An 18788-nucleotide genomic window follows, 5' to 3' on the forward strand; every position below is an offset into this window, starting at 1 on the left:
TTCCTAAAATTCATTTGTTGAATGGCCATGGAGTTGAGGATGTTAACCTCTTTTAGTATATTAAGAATGATCTTACATGACTTCATTATAAACTAGTTTTGTGACAATTTTATATTTAATCACTCGAATTAATTATTTACTATTATTGACTTAATCTTGATTTTTATGTTATATTCGTCATTAGTCATTATGAACTGTCGTAATCTAATATTCATTGTGTGCTAAAAGAAGAGGGAAATTTTTTGAATGTGTTTAATACTTGTTTAATATATTAAAAATGAAAATGTGGGGCAAGAAATTTTGACTTTGGAATTGTTGTTATTTATATAATACTACTATATTATATTATATATTATTTATTATAATATATACAAGAGTGTTTGTATTATAAATTATATATATATATATAAACAATATTTGTTACTTCCTATGAAGTATAAATATAATGAGTATATTTTATAGAATAAAGAGAATAAAGATTGATATATATTTTGTCCGGTATTGAAATCTGACTATTTCGGATTCACATAGTCCCCGTTCGAAGGGAAGCGCTCCTATCAGCGATTTTCCATATTCAAAGTTCAAACTTGAAATCTTTAGTTAAGAAAGAAATAGTCTCATCTGTGCCACATTCTTTGGCGGTTTAAAGGTTGCTATCACGAGATAATCAAATTGTTCGAAAAACTCCAAAACCAAGCCCCTGGTTGCTATCCCTAAGCTAATTAATTCACACTTTCACAAAATAATATTTCTATGTGTTGTTTACTCTATTTCAACTTATGTGTTTTGTTTTTTATTAAAAAAAAATATTTTTTGAAAAGATTATTTATTTCATGTTTATTATTTTTTAATTTAAAAAATTTATGTGATATGTTTAAATTTATAAGATTTATGCGTATTTTAATATATTACATAAATTTTTAATTTAGAATCAAAAAAGTCAAAAGTCTTCTATAATTTTTAAGTATAAAGCTATGACTCATTGAAATTAAGATGCATAAAATAAAATGGAGGAAATAACTTCAGCAGCATTATAATAAAGTTATCTTGTATATTCCTTTCATCCTATTTATTTGTCATGATTTTTAAATTAATTATTAATTATTTTAGAAAATAAGACAACTAATTCACTTTTTTTTTATCTTATCCTTTAATAGTAATTATTTTTGAAGAGACATTATATCTTAAGATATAAATAAAAAATAAAATAATTAAAATTTCTCTTGATTAAGATTTTTCCTACAGATAAAAAAAATTAGAGACGTTAAGGAGTCATTTGATTGGAAATAATTTTTTTTCAGAATAATTAATTTTGAAATAAGTTATTCCAACACATATATGAAATAATTTATTTCATTACTATTCAAAAATAGTGAAATAAATAATTTAAACATTATCTAATATCTTTGATCAAACGTCAAATAATATATATTCTACCACCAAAAAAAAAACAAAAAAACATGCTTCTCACGAGTTTGTACAATCCCTTTATACGTTACTTTCTCAAAACCAGAGAGTTTGTCGAACATACACGTGCCTGCGATACATCAGGATTCAGGATGTATGTGTTTTCCTTTTCTTTTCTGGACTTGTCCTTCAAAATGAGAAAATGTGCTTCATTTTAATTTGCTACTACATTATAATACCAAAAATCCAGAAAATTTATTATAATGGGAGATAATCTACTTTTATCTCTTCAACCAGTGCTGGATCTACTGCGGCAAGGAGGGTGATTTAACCGATCAGGATTATGGTGAAATGATAAGTATTTTTTTTATATTTTATAAAAAAAAATTGAATTTCCTTGAGTACAAAGCTCTTTTTGTTAGGGAGCATTTTACTGTGGAATTTCCTAGCGCAAATTCAAATTTAATTGAATTCCAATATGAGTATAAAAAATCGAGTGGAAAACAAAAAAGAAAAAGTAGAGAGATTTTCTGCTTGGAGATGAAATAGATGATATTTGATTTGATTTTATATAAAAAAAAAATAAAGCAAAGAAAAAATTAAATCAAATTGATAAATCATATTAAAAATTTTATAGTAATTATATATAGATAACATTAGTGCTTCTTATAAATAAAATTTATATACTTTTTCATGAAATTTCTTTTTTATCTCTATTAGGCTAATGAATTTTATATCTTAAACTCGTTTCTTAATAAAGAGTAGGACTCTAAAGTCTAAACTTATTTATTTTTTAAAAAAACGACTATAAAATTTATCTCCTTTTTAAAAAAGAAATCGTATTTATTTACTTGAGTAAGGCTTATAAATCTTTAAGATATTTTCTCCGCCGTTTAAGAAAATTATAGCCGTCAATCATCATATTAAAAGGTTACTATTTTCTTCTTCTTTTTTTTTTATTTTTTTATTTCTTTGCATCTTTTCCTTTTTTTTTCCGTACCTCTCTTCCTTTTCTGCACTTTATTTTTTGAAAAACATAGTTTGTCAATTATAAATAATCCTAGTTGCAAAACATGTCTTCATATTTATTTCTTCATAACTTAACACACAAAAGCACTTCTAAAATAATTGGCCGAACACAATATATTTGTCAAATACTAAAAGCATAATTGGTTAAACACAGATTCCTTTCTTAAAAATTATTTTAATAAAATACTCTTAAAATAAGTTTATGTGGGAGCCTTGAACGAACTACATTTTCTTCGATCTTTTTCTAGAACCAGAACGCATGCAAGAAAATATTGCACTAACCACAGAGAGAAGACATCCAAATTTTACGAGAATATATTTTCCATATTCGAGGAGAAGAGCAAGACGATCTCTCCAGGCTGAACTTTTGTAAATTTAAATCACCATTTTGAGTTATTATGCTTTAGAAATCTAAGTTTAGTTGTTAGAAAACGTCTTCTCTTGCCCACTAATAATTAGAATTGGAGAAAATACTTTATTCAGAATTTTCAGGGGTAAAAATAAAAATAATAAAATAGAACTAAAACCAAATATGTAAAGAGCTAAGAGAGCACTTTCTACCAGAGCACTTGAAGTGACATTATTAATAAGATAAAATATACAAGAACTCAACTACGTATTTTAGAGGCACGCTGGTCAAATTCAATCAAATGCATGTAATCTAAATTACTCAGACTAATAAGAATTGTTTGCCACATTCATGTCAAATCCTCCAAAGCTGCACTAATTTGAAGAATTCAGCATACACTCGTAATATTTTTGAAGAATCCAAACAACATAGCATAAGCAAAGGGAAAGCTTTCAACTCCTAGTCAATAAATGACATATGTAAGCATTTCCTCTCATTTTACTTTATATACCAAACTCATTTTGACAACGAAGAAATAAATTTGGCAACATTTGAAGAGAGAATAATATTCTAACGATTCACTGATGATGATCTAATAGTACTTGAACATGCAAAATATGTTGGAGTAACCTGAGCAAAATTGAAAAGAGTCTACAAAAAGGTCCAATAAAAACATAAATGATATGGCATGTAACTGGAGCAACAAAACGCTTCTCCTGCTTTGTCTACAATTACTAACAGATCATTTCTTCTTGGCATCTCCGGCCTTTGTCTGCAAGTATCATCGAATAATATCATTAGCACGAGAAGAATGAAACTATGAACAGAAAAAACAACAGCACAGTAATTATATCATGTTCATAGGAGCAAGGATAGAAATGGAGACAACAATATTTACCTTCTTAACACCACGGACTTTCTTGGCTCTGTTCTTCCTCTCCTTCATTTGCTTTCTGGACTTCTCCACCTTAGTGTCCAATCCATTCTGTGGAAGTTGAGAAATATATTTATTAGGGAGGGAAATATAAGTTGTACCTAGCATAGCAGTCCTTGATTTTCCTATAACTGATATTATGATATAGAAGGATAATATTTATCATCGGGGGAGAGTTTGAGGAGTGTAATATTAATCATTGACATTATTAACAAAACCAATTCAATCACTTGTAGACTGCTCTCATCAGCAAGATAGAACTCAGAACACATATTGGCTTATAAATGCAGAAAACAGTTCAACTCGATGCACAATTTTTTTGGGGGGAGCGAGCTCAGCATACATTTCCAATAAGGTAACAGTCTCAAATGCATATCAGAATTAAGGGAAAACACAGAAGGCATAGGGTTAGAGGAAAGACATTTAGGTGCTTCAAAACATATGATAGTATCCAAGAGCTTTTATGTATAGAGTATTATTGCTCAAGCAAATGCAATCCTGCAGTTAACAATTGGTTTTGGACAGCAGATGAGCAGAAGTAACAGTGATACCATCCAATAAACTTCTGAAAAGGTAGAAAGTATTGCAGATGACCATTTTTCAATAAAGATTATACAACAGTCTCTAACTGGATTGGCACAGAGGCAGATAGATACAAGATGAGATTCTCTAAGAAAATTATTAAGAATCGAATGGACACACATGTAATGAACAATCACTACTATATTCTCTCTATATCTCCAGTTCCAGCACCACAAGTTCTCTGTGAACTATCAGACCCCGCACAATCCACCAAACTAAATTATAGAAAAGGTATACTGAACGCATCTTTAAAGTCCATGGAAAACAAAGGTGGTTACCTTTTGGATATTTTGAAGCATTAGATATAATATATGATTTTCTTCAAGTTCAGAGCTTCTATTCATTCAGATATAGCACTGCCAAAGTATAATTAAGAAAATAAAAATAAAAACCAATGCTGCAGTGTGACAGTTATATCAAATAGGTTGGTTTCAAACTACACAATGAACCAAAAGATATAAGCTGCAGCACTAGAAATTAACAGAGTCTAGATTTTATTTTACTTTTGATAAGGTAACATAAAAAGATTCTTGAATTAAAGAAACAACTTCAACAATTGCAGGTCTTTGAAGCACATAAGCATATGCACATGCGTAAAAATAAGATGATATCTTACCCTGATCAGCCTGTACTTTGGCTCATACTTCTTGGCATTCTCAACAGAGTCATAGATCAAACCAAAGCCAGTAGATTTGCCTCCTCCAAAGTGGGTTCTGAACTTGAACACAAAGATGGCATTTGGATCCTTCACTTCATACATCCTTGACAATTTTTCTTTCAACTCAGCCTAAAATATCAGTTTAAACAGGTCAGCAATGAAAAGCTACAAAATCACATCTACCTATATAAAGGATAAGGGCTCAAACTGAGCATGACTGTGAAGATACAAGGCATCATGCCCTGAGAATGGAATTACGCAATAACCAAAAAGTGATAGCAACTGATATATATGAGAACTTCTCTTCTAACATTTCCAAAGAGACCATCTAGGATTCAGTACAAAATCATAAATAAGCTTCCATTAGAGATCCTCAACTAGGTCCTTTCACTTGGCAAGAAGTTGACACACCTACCATTAATCAATCAACTCTGCGTCAATCCTAAACAAGCTGAGGTTAGCTATAGAAATATCTACATTCATTTTGCTTAATTACAGCACAACGCCCATCGTGTTAGCTAAAGAGTGATTGGCACTCTCACTCATATAACAACACTTAAAACTGAAAATCTCATAAACACAAACAAGCAAATAACAAAAGCTATTCGAGAAAAAAAAAACTAACCTTGGAAACATTAGCTCTTCCAGGATGCAATACATCAATAATCTGAAAAAATCGTAAGGCATATCAAAAGGGGATAACAAAGAACAGTTCTTTAGATTTCAATAACAAATCAACAATTTAAGAACTCACGAATTGTTTCCTTGCAAGCAACCTATTGGTCATGAACTTCCTAGTTCTAATAGTCACTGCCTTGTCCGCCATTGTTGTCCTGTAAGCAAACAAAAAGAACTTTCAATACAATCCACCACACAAACATTCACTAACAAAAGTACAGAAAATGTATAGCGATGAAAATAATACTTTTTTCACTCTGGTTTTGCTACTCCGGCGACTCTCCGTCTCTCTCTCCCACTATGCGGCGCCTCCGTTCTGAGTTCTGTTTCGATCTTGATTGCTATACCTTAGGGTTTTAAAAAGGCTTCCCTAATTCCTGCATTTAACTTGGGCCGTGGGCTTGGACATGGGGTAAGTGCAAAGATAGCCAATTCAGAAATCCTATTTAAACTATGGCCTAGTTAAATTTTTTTTTATGATCCTAGCTTGTTGGAAGCTAAGAAGCTATATTTAAGTAGTTATTTTTGGCTCAACTTCAAACAAACGCGATTGAGATGGAAAAGATTTGTATCTGAAGTCACGAGTTCATATAAGCATGTCTAAAATTTGGCATATATATACGCTCTTACACATTTATAATTGAACTTGAAATATTTATGTTCTGATATCAGATGTTTATATCTAATTTATCGAATGAAATAAAAGTCAAAACACTTTATTCAAACGTTAATATATATGACTGTCATTTATAGCAAAATTACATGTTAGTGATTTTTCGAAGAATTTTGAACATGAAAATTATTTTCTTATCGAAACAATAAAGATAAATATAGGACAAATCAAATGAACACATAATTAAAAATAAATAAAGAGGCGATAAAATGAGTTAAAATAAAATAACATGAATAACACATGAAATAAAGAAGAGAAAAATTTAGAAATAACAAACATAATAGACATAATAAGGCTCTATAACTATAGTTTTAATAATTGCATTCCATAGCTATAGTTATGTTTGCTATGGAGGCTGCCATTTGTATATTTTGCTTGCGAATATACAAATAGGGTAAGTATATACAAAATCTATATTTATACATTTAGAAAATTTTCAAAACTCCATTTGTATATCTAGTTTGTCAATATACAAACATGGTAATTTATTATAGAGTTTTTATAAATCGTATACAAATAGCTAGGATAAGCATATACAAAATTCTGAATTTATACAAATCAAGTGAATAACAAGAATTGAGGAAACTGTAGCCGTGAATTACAATTTTTTAAACTGTAGCTCTATAGTACCTAATATAGGCTAAATGTTTGTTATTTTGCATAATTTTCCCAATAAAGAAAACTCATTTAGTTTTATGTCACAAGCCATATTCAGGTCAATCTTTGTTTTAGCTACACTATTTGAGCATTCAAATTTACAATACGGTAGATAGTCTTGATTACTTTATAATTTCGAGTTTAACATTAATATTTTCTCCATTTATCCAAAATTAGACGTTATAATCATAACTACGCGTTATAAAACAAATCAATGTGAATTTAGATATATTGAATATGATAGCTATAAGTCAAATATGTTTTTTGTATGAGATCTATCAACAATGGATATAAGTCAAATGTGTTTTTCATAGGAGGAAACAACACAAATCCATCAGTTGAGGTTGTAATTATGTCCAAACAAATTAGTTTATCAAATTATCATTCGTACAACTGTCTGTTTGCTAGATATATGTATTTTTGATGAACTCTGAAACATGTATATCAGATACATGTTGGTTAATTTTGGTGTAATTTATTTCAGATACATTGTATACAATTGTAATTTACATGTATCTGGAATTCACTGACTCTCTTTTTACTCATTCCTATCTCGCTCTCATCTCTCATCTCTTGCTTGCCTATCTCGCTCTACTCTCTCCTCTCTTGCTCACATATCTCCCTATGTATCTATTTTTCAGAATGTATATGTGTATCCAAAACCAATTTCATCTAGTGTATTTGATTTCATCATATGTATCGATATCAATTTCATTAGTGTACTTATGCATAGATACATATATCGTGTATCAAAGTACATATATCTAACATAAAAAAATGCTTGAGGTCCAAGGTCCAAAATTAGTGTAGTGTAATCGTGCATTGATATATATATATATATAGAGTATCAAAATATGACTAAGGTCCAAATCATGAATACAACATCTCTTCATAAACCACAACAACTTATATCATCCCCGTGGAAGCCAAAAAAAATCCAGCAACACTGCTTTGATTTGTTTTGGATAGATGTCTTGAATGCGTCCCTTTGTCTATTGCCAACACAAATTAACCCATTGACAGAGCCCACAAGGTAAATTGATAAAGTGGAGCTTTCAAGGGGAGAATCGATGTGGAATAGCTCCTTGGTGAGTTGTTGTTTGGTAAACAATGGAGGCTTGAAATTTCCATTAGTGCCTCGAAATAGAAGTCTGTGAAGACATGATTTAGAAACGCACATGAATTTCGAGAGAGATTTAATGGGAAGCCTTAAGAGGATCTATGTTATGATTTCATCGGGAAGAGGGGAACTACTCGTTGGAGTTGTCATCGCATAAAGATGTTTTTTTCTGAATGCTACTTGTTTGTGTGTGGTTTTGGCGTTTATGTTGATTGAGGAGAAGGACTTATAGTTTGACACAATCTTGAATTAGAACGAGACCTTTGTCAGTTCGGTTGCTCTTTTTTACAAAATATAACTGAAAATCGAATTCCTAAAACTTATGATTTGATGCATTACTTTCTGAATAGTTTTGTAGGGTTCTAATCATTAAATTTCTTTATTCTGACTGCAATATTGTACTATTTGATTTTAGTTACTTGGAGGCTGATTTATGTGATGACGAGTCATGGAAAGGGAAACAGAGCATTTATAGGTGAAAAATGTTAGGACCGAAATAAGCAGGTGTAATGCGGAAGCTAGCAAAGCAAACCTCGAAAGACCATGAGTAAGAAGACAAACGAGAAATATACCAAAAGAGATAGATTTAACGTGGTTCGGTCAATCGACCTACGTCCACAAAGGAGATGATCAATCCACTATAAATATGAGAGTATAAAATATAGAGAGAAACAACCTCAAACAATTCACTCGGAATACAAGGAGGTACACAAAATTCTCCCCCATAACCGCAACTCTCAAAACCCTAGGACTACATTGTGAATGCTAATTAAGTTAGAAGGAACAAACCTATATTTATAAAGTCTTAAACCTTTCCTACAAGAAAAAGACTAGTAAAATATTAGCACCTTTTCCTAAATGGAAAACCTATTTATGGTAAGAAATCAGGGCAAATAAACCCCAACAAATCTTCCCCTTGGCCTGAATTTCTGACAAAATAAATTTGTCCACCTTCTTCACATAATCTTTAGGATCTTGCATCTCTTCTCCATAATCTCCTCCATCAAATCTACGTCTCGATACAGAGAACCTCTCTGAAACAATTTCTCCAACAAAGATCTTCATTACTGTCAAAAAGGTTGCGACTAGAACTACACCCGCTAAGATGAACACCCATCTGTAACCTAGTTCCATCATTGAACCATGACTCTGATACCACTTGTTAGCGTATTCCATGGTCACAACACCACTGGGAGCAGAATTAGTCAAAGAAACTCGAAAAGTTTCAAAAGAGTCTGGCAGAGTATTAAGAAGTCATAGTCCCTGTATTTCTTCATCGAATTTTACATTCATTCCTGATAGCTGGTCAAGAACACCCTGAAAATCATTAATATGATCAGAAATATGAGTGCCCTCTTTATACCTGATATTCATCAATTGTTTCAATAGAAACAACTTATATTGCCAGTCTTCGAAGCATATAGCGTCTCGAGCTTGTCCCACAAACTTCTGGCATATGTCTCATTCACAATGTGATTTCGAACATTATCTTCAACCCATTGTCTAATATAGCCACAAACCTGCAAGTGCTCAAATTTTCATTCCTCATCCGTCTTGGATTGGGGTTTATTAGAGGTAAACACAGGTAAATATATTTTCTTGATAAATAGAAGATCTTTCATCTTGCCTCTCCAAATATGATTGTTACTACCATTCAAACAAGCCATCTTGCTCATATTTGGGCAGAAACACTTAATACTGCTGCATATGTTATCAATTTATCTCCTACTGTTGCTTTAAATGGTGATGTCCTTGACAGAGTTTGGTCTGGTAAGAATGTTTCTTATGATCATCTTAAAGTTTTTGGGTGTAAAGCCTTTGTGCATATTCCTAAGGATGAAAGGTCAAAGTTAGATGTTAAAACTAGGCAATGTATCTTTGTTGGTTATGGTCAAGATGAATTTGGCTATCGTTTCTTTGATCCAATTGAGAAGAAACTTGTTAGAAACCGTGATGTTGTGTTCTTTGAAGACCAAACAATTGAAGATCTTGACAAAGTTGAGAAAGTTGATTCTCAGAGTAGTGACAGCCTAGTTGATGTTTATCCAGTACCTTTGACTATTCCACTAGGTGAAAATCTTCATGAAAATCAAGTTGATATTGAAGATGGTGATCATATTCAGAATGACTAGTATGCCGCTGATGCTCCAGTGCAAGACGATGTGGTTGGTCTGCAACCAACTATTATTGATTCTCCAAAGAGTTCTCTCAGAAGATCTACTAGAGAGAAAATACCTTCATCTCGTTATTCTTCCAATGAGTATGTACTCTTGACTGATTGGGGAGAACTAGAGAGTCTTGATGAGGCCATGGAAAGTGAAGAAAAAGAAAAGTGGTTTGATGCTATGGAGGATGAAATGAAGTCTCTACATGATAATCATACCTTCGATTTGGTTATGTTACCTAAAGATCAAAAAGTTTTGAAAAACAGGTGGGTTTTCCGGGTGAAACATGAAGATGGTAGCCCAGTTCCACGGTACAAGGCTAGATTAGTTGTGAAGGGTTTTAGCCAGAAAAAAGGGATTGATTTTGATGAGATATTCTTTCCAGTTGTGAAGATGTCATCCATTCGTGTGGTTCTAGGCTTGGTTGCAAGTCTGGACTTAGAGGTTGAACAGATAGATGTTAAAACTGTTTTTCTCTATGGTGACTTGGATGAAGAAATTTATATGGAGCAGCCGAAAGGCTTTGAAGTCAAGGAAAAAGAGAAGTATATTTGCAAATTGAAGAAGAACTTGTATGGTTTAAAACAAGCTCCCAGGCAATGGTACAAGAAGTTTGGTTCTTTTGTGAGTCAGCAGGGCTTCAAGAAGACTTTTTCAGACCATTGTGTTTTTGTGCAAAAATTCTTTGATGGTGACTTTACTATCGTTTTGCTTTATGTTGATGACATGCTTGTTGTTGGTCATAATGCTTGCAGGATTAAAGAGTTGAAGCAAGAGTTGAATAAGTCTTTCGCTATGAAAGACTTGGGACCAGCAAGGCAGATTCTTGACATGCAGATTGTCCGTGATAAAGATGCCAAGAAGTTGTGGTTGTCACAAGAGAAATATATTCAGAAAGTACTTCGTAGATTCAACATGGACAAAGCTAAGGTTGTCAATACACCTTTAGCTATGCACTTCAAATTGAGTACCAGACATTGTCCTTCCAGTGATGGTGAGAAGGAAGATATGAAGAAAGTTCCTTATGCTTCAGCTGTTGGTAGTTTGATGTATGTGATGGTGTGTACAAGACCAGATATTGCTCATGCTGTTAGTATTGTTAGCCGTTTTCTTTCTAATCCGGGAAGAGAGCATTGGAATGCTGTTAAATGGATTATGAAATATCTTTGTGGCACTTCTAGTTTGAGTTTGTGTTTTGGTACAGGGAAGCCTATTCTTTGTGGTTACACTGATTCAGACATGGCTGGTGATGTTGGTACTCGTAAGTCTACTTCAGGCTACTTGATTACTTTTGCAGGGGGAGCTGTGTCTTGGCAATCTAGGTTGCAAAAATGTGTTGCTTTATCTACTACAGAGGCTGAGTTTATTGTTGCTGCCGAAGCTTGCAAAGAGTTGATTTGGATGAAGAGATTTTTGGGGGAACTTGGTTGTGCTCAAGAGAGGTATGTGCTTTATTGCGACAGTCAAAGTGCTATTCATCTTGGCAAGAATTCTACATTTCATGGTCGGTCTAAACACATTGATGTGAGGTATCATTGGATTCGAGATGTGTTGGATTCTAAGTTGCTTGAACTTGAAAAGATCCATACCAATGATAATGGTTCCGACATGATGACTAAAGCTTTGCCAAGAGAGAAGTTTGAGGACTGTTGCATGATTGCCGGGATGGCGGTCTCCTCCACATAGTTGTGAGGGGGAGAATTGTTGGGTTTAGGATCTTTTTTCCCTTCCTATGTGGATAAATAAAAGTCTTATTAGGACTTGCCCACTTTAGCCCATAACCCAAAATATTATGTGGCATATATAAGACTTATTTGGTCTTATTTTCAGAAACACAAAAGAGAAAAATCAAGAGAGTTTCGTTTTAGAGATTGAGAGAAAAAGAGAAAAATCCCGTTTTTGCTTTTGGAAATTTTCTGCTCAGGCAGTCCGCTTCAGACAGAGTTTGCCGCTTCGTTAACCGTTGGATCGTGCTCAAATTTGAACTGGGAGTTCTAAGAATATGGTTCTTGCAATTCAACGGTGAAGATCGGATTTGGAGGTCTGTAGCTTCTGATTTTGGGGCGTGAACAGTAGCGCGTTTTTGGGTGAAATCTCTTCTTTAATTCTCTAGTTTTGGTGCAATCTTGATTTGTTGTTGCTCGTTGTTTGGCACTTGTTTTGTGGCCAATTTTGGAGAACAATTTTGTAACTCTTGGTGTTTATAGTGGAGCTTTTGGTCCTGTGGTTTTTTACGCTTCACATCGAAGGGTTTTCCACGTAAATAGTTGTGTCTTGTGTGATTGGGTTATTCTTATCTTGTTGCTTTAGTTTGATTGATATACTTGCTGTCCATTATTCATATTGCTTGATTTGGTTTGTCTTCTCTTGGCTCAAATTGAAAGGGAAAGTTTAGATTTGGGTATTATTCCGCTGCTATCCTGTCTGATATTCTTGTTAGTGTCTTGTCTTTCCCAACAAAGTGGTATCAGAGTCAGATTCAATGATGGAGTCAGGTTCAGTGGTTCAATAATCGATGATTGAACCAGGTTAGAAAGATGGGTGTTCATCTTGGCGGGCGTACTAGCCGCAACCTTTTTGACAGTAATGAAGTTTTTTGTTGGAGAAATTGTTTCAGAAAAGTTCTCTGTGTTGTGTATATAGATTTGATGGAGAAGATTATGGAGAGGAGAAACAAGCCGTTGAAGATTATGTGAAGAAAGTGGACAAATTTATTTTGTCAGAAATTCAAGCCAAGGGGGAGATTTGTTGGGTTTTATTTGCCCTGAATTTCTTATCATAAATAGGTTTTCCTTTTAGGAAAAGGTTTTGATTGGCTAGTCCTTTTCTTGTAGGAAAAGGTTTAAGACTCTATAAATAGAGATTTGTTCCTTCTAACTTAATCAACATTCATAATGTAGTCTTAAGGGCTTTGAGAGTTTTGGTTAGGGGGAGAATTTGTGAGTCACAAGCTTGATACGTTATCACTTGTGTGAACCTCCCATGTATTCCGAGTGAATTGGTTGATGTTATTTCTCTCTATAGTTTATATTCTCATGTTTATATAGTGGATTGCTCATCTCCTTTGTGGACGTAGGTCGATTGACCGAACCACGTTAAATCTGTCTCTTTTGGTGTGTTTCTCGTTTGTCTTCTTACTTGTGGTCTTTCGAGGTTTGCTTTGCTAGCTTCCGCATTACACCTGCTTATTTCGGTCCTAACAAAAAAGAGCTTCTTAGTGTTGAAGTAAAGAGAAATATGCCAGTCGTAGAGGCGGATTCTGATTGTTGTGATTCTACTGATGATTCTGAAATTGAGAGCTATAAGTATTCTCAATTCAATCCAAAGATTATTTCTAGAATCGAGTAAGAAAGAAGCGCGACATGGACTTGGTTCTTGATTTATTTGGATGATGATTTGGATACACATGACGATGATGCTATATTGCTATGTCCGACAAAAAAAGGCTTATTGAAGCATTCAAAGATATTACTATATGTTATTCATTAGAGAAATCAATGTACGCTACTCTATAATTAAGTAAGCTAATTTAACCGATCGATGCAGCTGAAATTGGCTAATAAATAACCTTCTTAACTTTTGAGTTTAGATTTGGGGTTTTAGGGGTTTTGGTGGAAGGTGAGCTTGTTGGCTTAAAATTTAAAAAGAAAATAATTAGCTCTAAAAAATTGCTCTATTAGCTTTTGAGAAAATTTCTGGAAGGAGAGAGGAAATTACAAATTACCGACAATTTATCCGTTAAAATGAAACTATGGGAGATAAAGATTCAAAACTATTTTAAAAAAAACTAGACAATCTCTTCTCATACGTTTAAGCTTTGTTGAGTAGAGTAAACCAATTTAAGAGCCTATTTAATTTTCTAACTTATGACTTATGACTTAGTTATGTTATTTTGGGTTAAAAACAACGGTATAATCTTTAACCAAACAAGCTCCAAGTTTCAAATATTTATACATCACATAGACATAATTTTAAGCCAAACTATAATTTAAATACTCTAACCTATGGTAGTATCATTAGTGAACAATAGATAGGATGTGACCATATTTCCTATTCTTCCATGGCCAATCTCAAATCTACTTTTCGTTCCACCATCTTCTACGGGTCTATTGACGGTCTCTATTCCAATAAGAAAAAGGAGAAAAATACAGGGCCCTTTTGCTTTATCCCCTTTGAATTGACGGTCTCTCTCCCAATAATAATTTTTTGTTTCATGAACTACTATCATGTTATTCTAAATGTAGGAAGCTCTTAACTATAAAGTTTGTGTTAGATTGAAAACGATTTTGATGGTTGACACATAGGGGACAAATGAAAGGAACATGTTGCGATGGCATATTCTTATCAGACCGAGTCCGAGTATGATAGGAGAACGTCAACCACACAAAGCAAAAGTATTAAGGCGGTGGATGGAACACGTTTCTGACAAGAGTTCAATTGCATACATTTTCCTTTCTTGACCATCTCCAATCCCACTCTATTTTGCTCTTCATTCTCTATATTTAGAGAGTAAAATAGAGAATTGAGTCTCCAACCATTCTCTAAAAAGCTCTCTATTCTCTATTTCACTTTTTCATTATTTTAATATTATTTCTATTATATGTAACTAACATATTATTTTTGATATAAGGCTATTAAATAAATTTCTAATGTTCGTAATTTTTTAAAAATATACTACAACACTTTAAAAAATATATTATTTAATATGTACTACTTTCATTCCGAATTAACAATATTTTAAATATATTTTTTCAATTTTCGTCACTCTAAGAGATAATTTGATATTATTATTGATTTTCACTATGAAGATTGCACAAAATTTAAATGATAAAATGAAAATTTTAATTTAAAAATACAATACATGACATAATAATTTAAATACAAGATAACAATACAATACATAACATAATGATTTTTAAAATCACAAAAATAATTTAGTAATCCGGTAGGTCATTTTCAAATTTAACAATATTGGAAAAAAAGATAGTGTATGATCTAGAGAATTGTTGTGTTTGTGATTGCGGATGTGCTTGTTGATTTCTTTTTTCAATTTTTTGTAGTTGTTCTTTAAAATTTACAATAAAATATAATTGTATATTAAATAAATAATTTTAAAAAAATACCAATTTAATATTACATGAAAATTATATAGGGTGATTATTTTGAAAAAAAAAAAAGAAAGAGCAGATTTATTTTATGAAATAAGAAAATGATTTAGAAATAGAAATAATAATATAATATTGAGGACAAAGAAGAAGATTCTTTTTTAGAGAGTAAAATAGAGAATTGGGTTGGAATTGGTTGTCTGAAAAAATAGAGAACTCTATATTTGGAGAGTAAAATAGAGTGTAGGGTTGGAGATGCCTTAGAGGATTCCTATGTGGAAAGAAATATCAAGGAAGGGTCGCAAAAGGAATCCTCAAAAGAAAAGGAATCCTTAGAAGGAATGACATGAAATCTCACATCTATTATAAATATAACAAGTGTTTTTGATTGACTTGCGCAATTACTCATAGAGTTACTAACACAACATAATCAATTAGAAGGAGTTCATGTTTGAGAGTGTCCTGACTAAAGATCCAAGTGGTGCCAACACAAGAAAAAAAGATTGAAGAACCTGTTCCATGGGCTAATGTTTTATAGTTCTTAAGTCAAGTTTGTTTGTATTACGTTTTATCGAGTTGTGTCTTTAATGCTTTCTAGCTCTAGTGAGGTCTAAACTAGAATAGTAACATAGTCTTCAAGTTGGGAAGACTTGGGATCATAAAATTTGAGAGGTTTGTGTTAAAGTTTAGAAATTAGAGTTAGTTCCTACGATTGCAAAACTTATAATCAAAATTCATATCTTGAAGTAGGTTCGGCGATCTGGTTGATAGTTGACATTTAGGAATTGATGGGTTTGTAACATATTTTAAATAATGGAAAATAAATCAACTATAAATAAAATCTGAAGAAACAAGAATATTATTGATAAAATAATATGGGTACAATTATGTTTGTTCCCTTGATTCTTCTCTTTGAATTTTCTCTGTGATTCAAAGGTCGTTTATAAAATATTTTTGAACTGGGCTGTTTCATAATTTGATGGCCATTAGTGGCGTATTTCTCGAACTAAGTTGAGTTAGACTTGATCTCCATAATTTGAGGGTCGTTAGTGACGTATTTCTCAAACTAGGATGATTCAGACTTTATCTCTATGAAAGAATTTGTGAATCTTCTTGAAGTATTTTATCAAGAAGGGTCTAGCATATTTTGATCTCTTTATGAATATCCTAAGATTTTATGGAATATTCAAGATTTCACTTCAATGGAATATATTACCATTTATATAAGCATGAACTAGGGTTTAGGGTAGGTAGCCTCTAAGAACCCTAACTGAAATAGAACTCCTCTTGTAGAGTCTTATAAAGTTTCGATGTCTACAAATGCCCCATACTTCAAGGCTTGTCGAAGTGTAGACTTGATGAAATCTAAAGACGAGACTTGAAGTACCCATAGAAATAGAGCTTCCATCTTTGCAATTTTATGGCTTCAAATTTGCAGATTTGATTTGTGAGAAAAGAGATGAAGGGCCGATTTGGTCCCATTGGGCGTGCCAATTTGTTTGCAACAAATTTTAAAGGTAATAGAAAATAAATTGCAATCAGAAATAAAATATGAAGACACATAGTTTTATTGATGAACATTGTGGGTACAAATTTGTTCCTCTCTCTTAAGATTTCTTCATGATTCAAGGACTGTTGGTGACATATTTTTTGAAATAGGATGAATTGAATTTGATCTCTTTATGAATATTTCATGAACTTGCGGAATATTCGAGATGCCCCTTCAAGGAAATATAGTATCCCCCCCACGACAAATCAAAATCTAATTAAATAGTAATATTTTAACTACATAAAGGGCAATTAGAAGTTCAACAATAGACAAGACACATGGCTACTTGACTATTCAACTAACAATGATTGAAAAATCAAATAAACTGAACTAACTAAATTGGAGCGCTTCGAAAGTGAGGAGGTCTCACTGACTGTTGATGGAAAGAGATAATACTATACGTTTGCTATCAAGTACCTGAAAACTTCATCATAAAACAATGCAACGCCAAATGTCACCAATACATAGAATGTACGGTATGTAATAAGACTGAAAGTGAAGCCTGAACTGAATAAATGAACTGTGAAGAACTGAAAGCAACCTGACTGAAAGTGAAGCCTGAACAGGAAGTAAAATCATTTAAGCTTTACAATATAACATGCAATGATAACAAATACTAAACCGATATATATATACTTTACTTTACTGGGAAATTTCTCTAACTGACAACCATCACTATGAGCCTCATAATGATACAATGTCTTACCCACGTTGCCAGAGCTGCCCTATGCCTTACTGGGGTATGAGATTCAACTTTAACTCATGAATCCCTCTAATAGGCATTCTCAGAGGCAGTGCGGAGTCAACCGAATATCGGTACGATCTTATCCTATGTCGGTGACGTAGTTTATGGGGGCTATGAGTTATTTGAACTCTCTTTTAAATCGGTGCTCAATATTACTCCCAAAAATATAATTGGTTGAGATAATTACTCAAAAGGACCTCTTTAAGAGGTAATTGAACTATACTAAATATGTCTAAAAACTCTTTATACTTTTATGAAAATGGTACTCTCTTTCTCTATGTAAACATAATATATTTGGGATCTTTTAAGTCCCTGTTAGATTTTTCTCGAAATAATGCTTTAAACTTTCTATTGGACTCACTTTAATTTGCAAAGACAATGTAAGGAAAATATTGGTTTGAAGACTTTTAGCAAAAACTCAATAAATAGGGTTCATGGGGAAACACAAGCATGTGTAGTCACTCAAGAATCTCAATGCATAATATATTGCAATCTCATAAGCAAGAATTAGAATACCGAATAATAACTCAACTCATATCAAGAATTTCATGAAAAATGAGTGTATAATAATGGATTGAAGTTTTACTGACTGGATTTAGGTGTAGGGTGTGATGATGAACTTAGTCCAACACTATGATTAGCCTTACATACCTTAGTGAGGAATCATGAAGAGAAATCTTTGAAGATGAAACGTGGAGAAGAATATTGGATTGAAAACTTTAGGTATCTTGAATAAAATCTTGAAGTTGGAGCTTTTAGATCTTGGGAAATTGGAGAAATCCCTTTCTTGGAGTTATTGATCTTTGGAAGAAGGATAATTGGGGATTTTGAGAGTTTCTATACGCATAATAACGATATTAGATAATAAGATGGACTTAGGGAAGTTAATTGAGGGTAAAAGGTCAAGAATACCCTTCTGGGAATGTAATAGACCAAAAAAAAAAACCCAAAGAAAACAACCTTTTAATTAATCTCGTCGACCAAATAGGTGATCTGGAGGTCCCCTCACTGAAATATTCAGTGGATCGCCAAATGGGGATTTAGATCACCAAAAATTTCAGAGATATAAGGTTTTGGGAATATTTTGGTGAGGTAATTCGGCGATTCGCCAAACCATTTGGTGAGTCGTCAAATGGG

The 18788-nt window shown here is 32.6% G+C and overlaps 2 protein-coding genes across 3 annotated transcripts in view; both read right to left on the minus strand.

The window, feature by feature from the left end:
• LOC125870523 (uncharacterized) overlaps window positions 1-18788 on the minus strand; it is a 225067-nt gene that overhangs the window by 86911 nt on the left and 119368 nt on the right. The window lies entirely within an intron of this gene.
• Window positions 3368-6033, minus strand: LOC125870538 (40S ribosomal protein S24-1). Of its 2 annotated transcripts, none has more exons than XM_049550996.1 (6): window positions 5885-6033; window positions 5714-5792; window positions 5585-5626; window positions 4918-5088; window positions 3684-3770; window positions 3368-3557 (listed from the first exon to the last, which is right to left on the minus strand). In XM_049550996.1, exons 2-6 carry the CDS (start codon window positions 5783-5785, stop codon window positions 3528-3530), a joined length of 402 nt encoding a protein of 133 aa, XP_049406953.1. In that variant the 5' UTR covers window positions 5786-5792; window positions 5885-6033; the 3' UTR covers window positions 3368-3527. The 2 variants fall into 2 exon arrangements, with proteins under 2 accessions (XP_049406953.1, XP_049406954.1); XM_049550997.1 differs by having other exon boundaries at window positions 5894-6022.

This window comes from Solanum stenotomum, chromosome 7 (assembly GCF_019186545.1).
Source record: "Solanum stenotomum isolate F172 chromosome 7, ASM1918654v1, whole genome shotgun sequence".
NCBI classification, from domain to species: domain Eukaryota; kingdom Viridiplantae; phylum Streptophyta; class Magnoliopsida; order Solanales; family Solanaceae; genus Solanum; species Solanum stenotomum.

Bases quoted from the DNA above. Each gene is read 5' to 3' on its own strand.
- LOC125870538 (XM_049550996.1), bottom strand. From the start codon at position 5,785: ATGGCGGACAAGGCAGTGACTATTAGAACTAGGAAGTTCATGACCAAT. The intron at 5,089-5,584 runs GTTAGTTTTTTT...CTGATATTTTAG, and splicing joins GAAGAGCTAATGTTTCCAAG to GCTGAGTTGAAAGAAAAATT. The intron at 3,558-3,683 runs GTAAATATTGTT...TGATACTTGCAG, and splicing joins AAGTCCGTGGTGTTAAGAAG to ACAAAGGCCGGAGATGCCAA.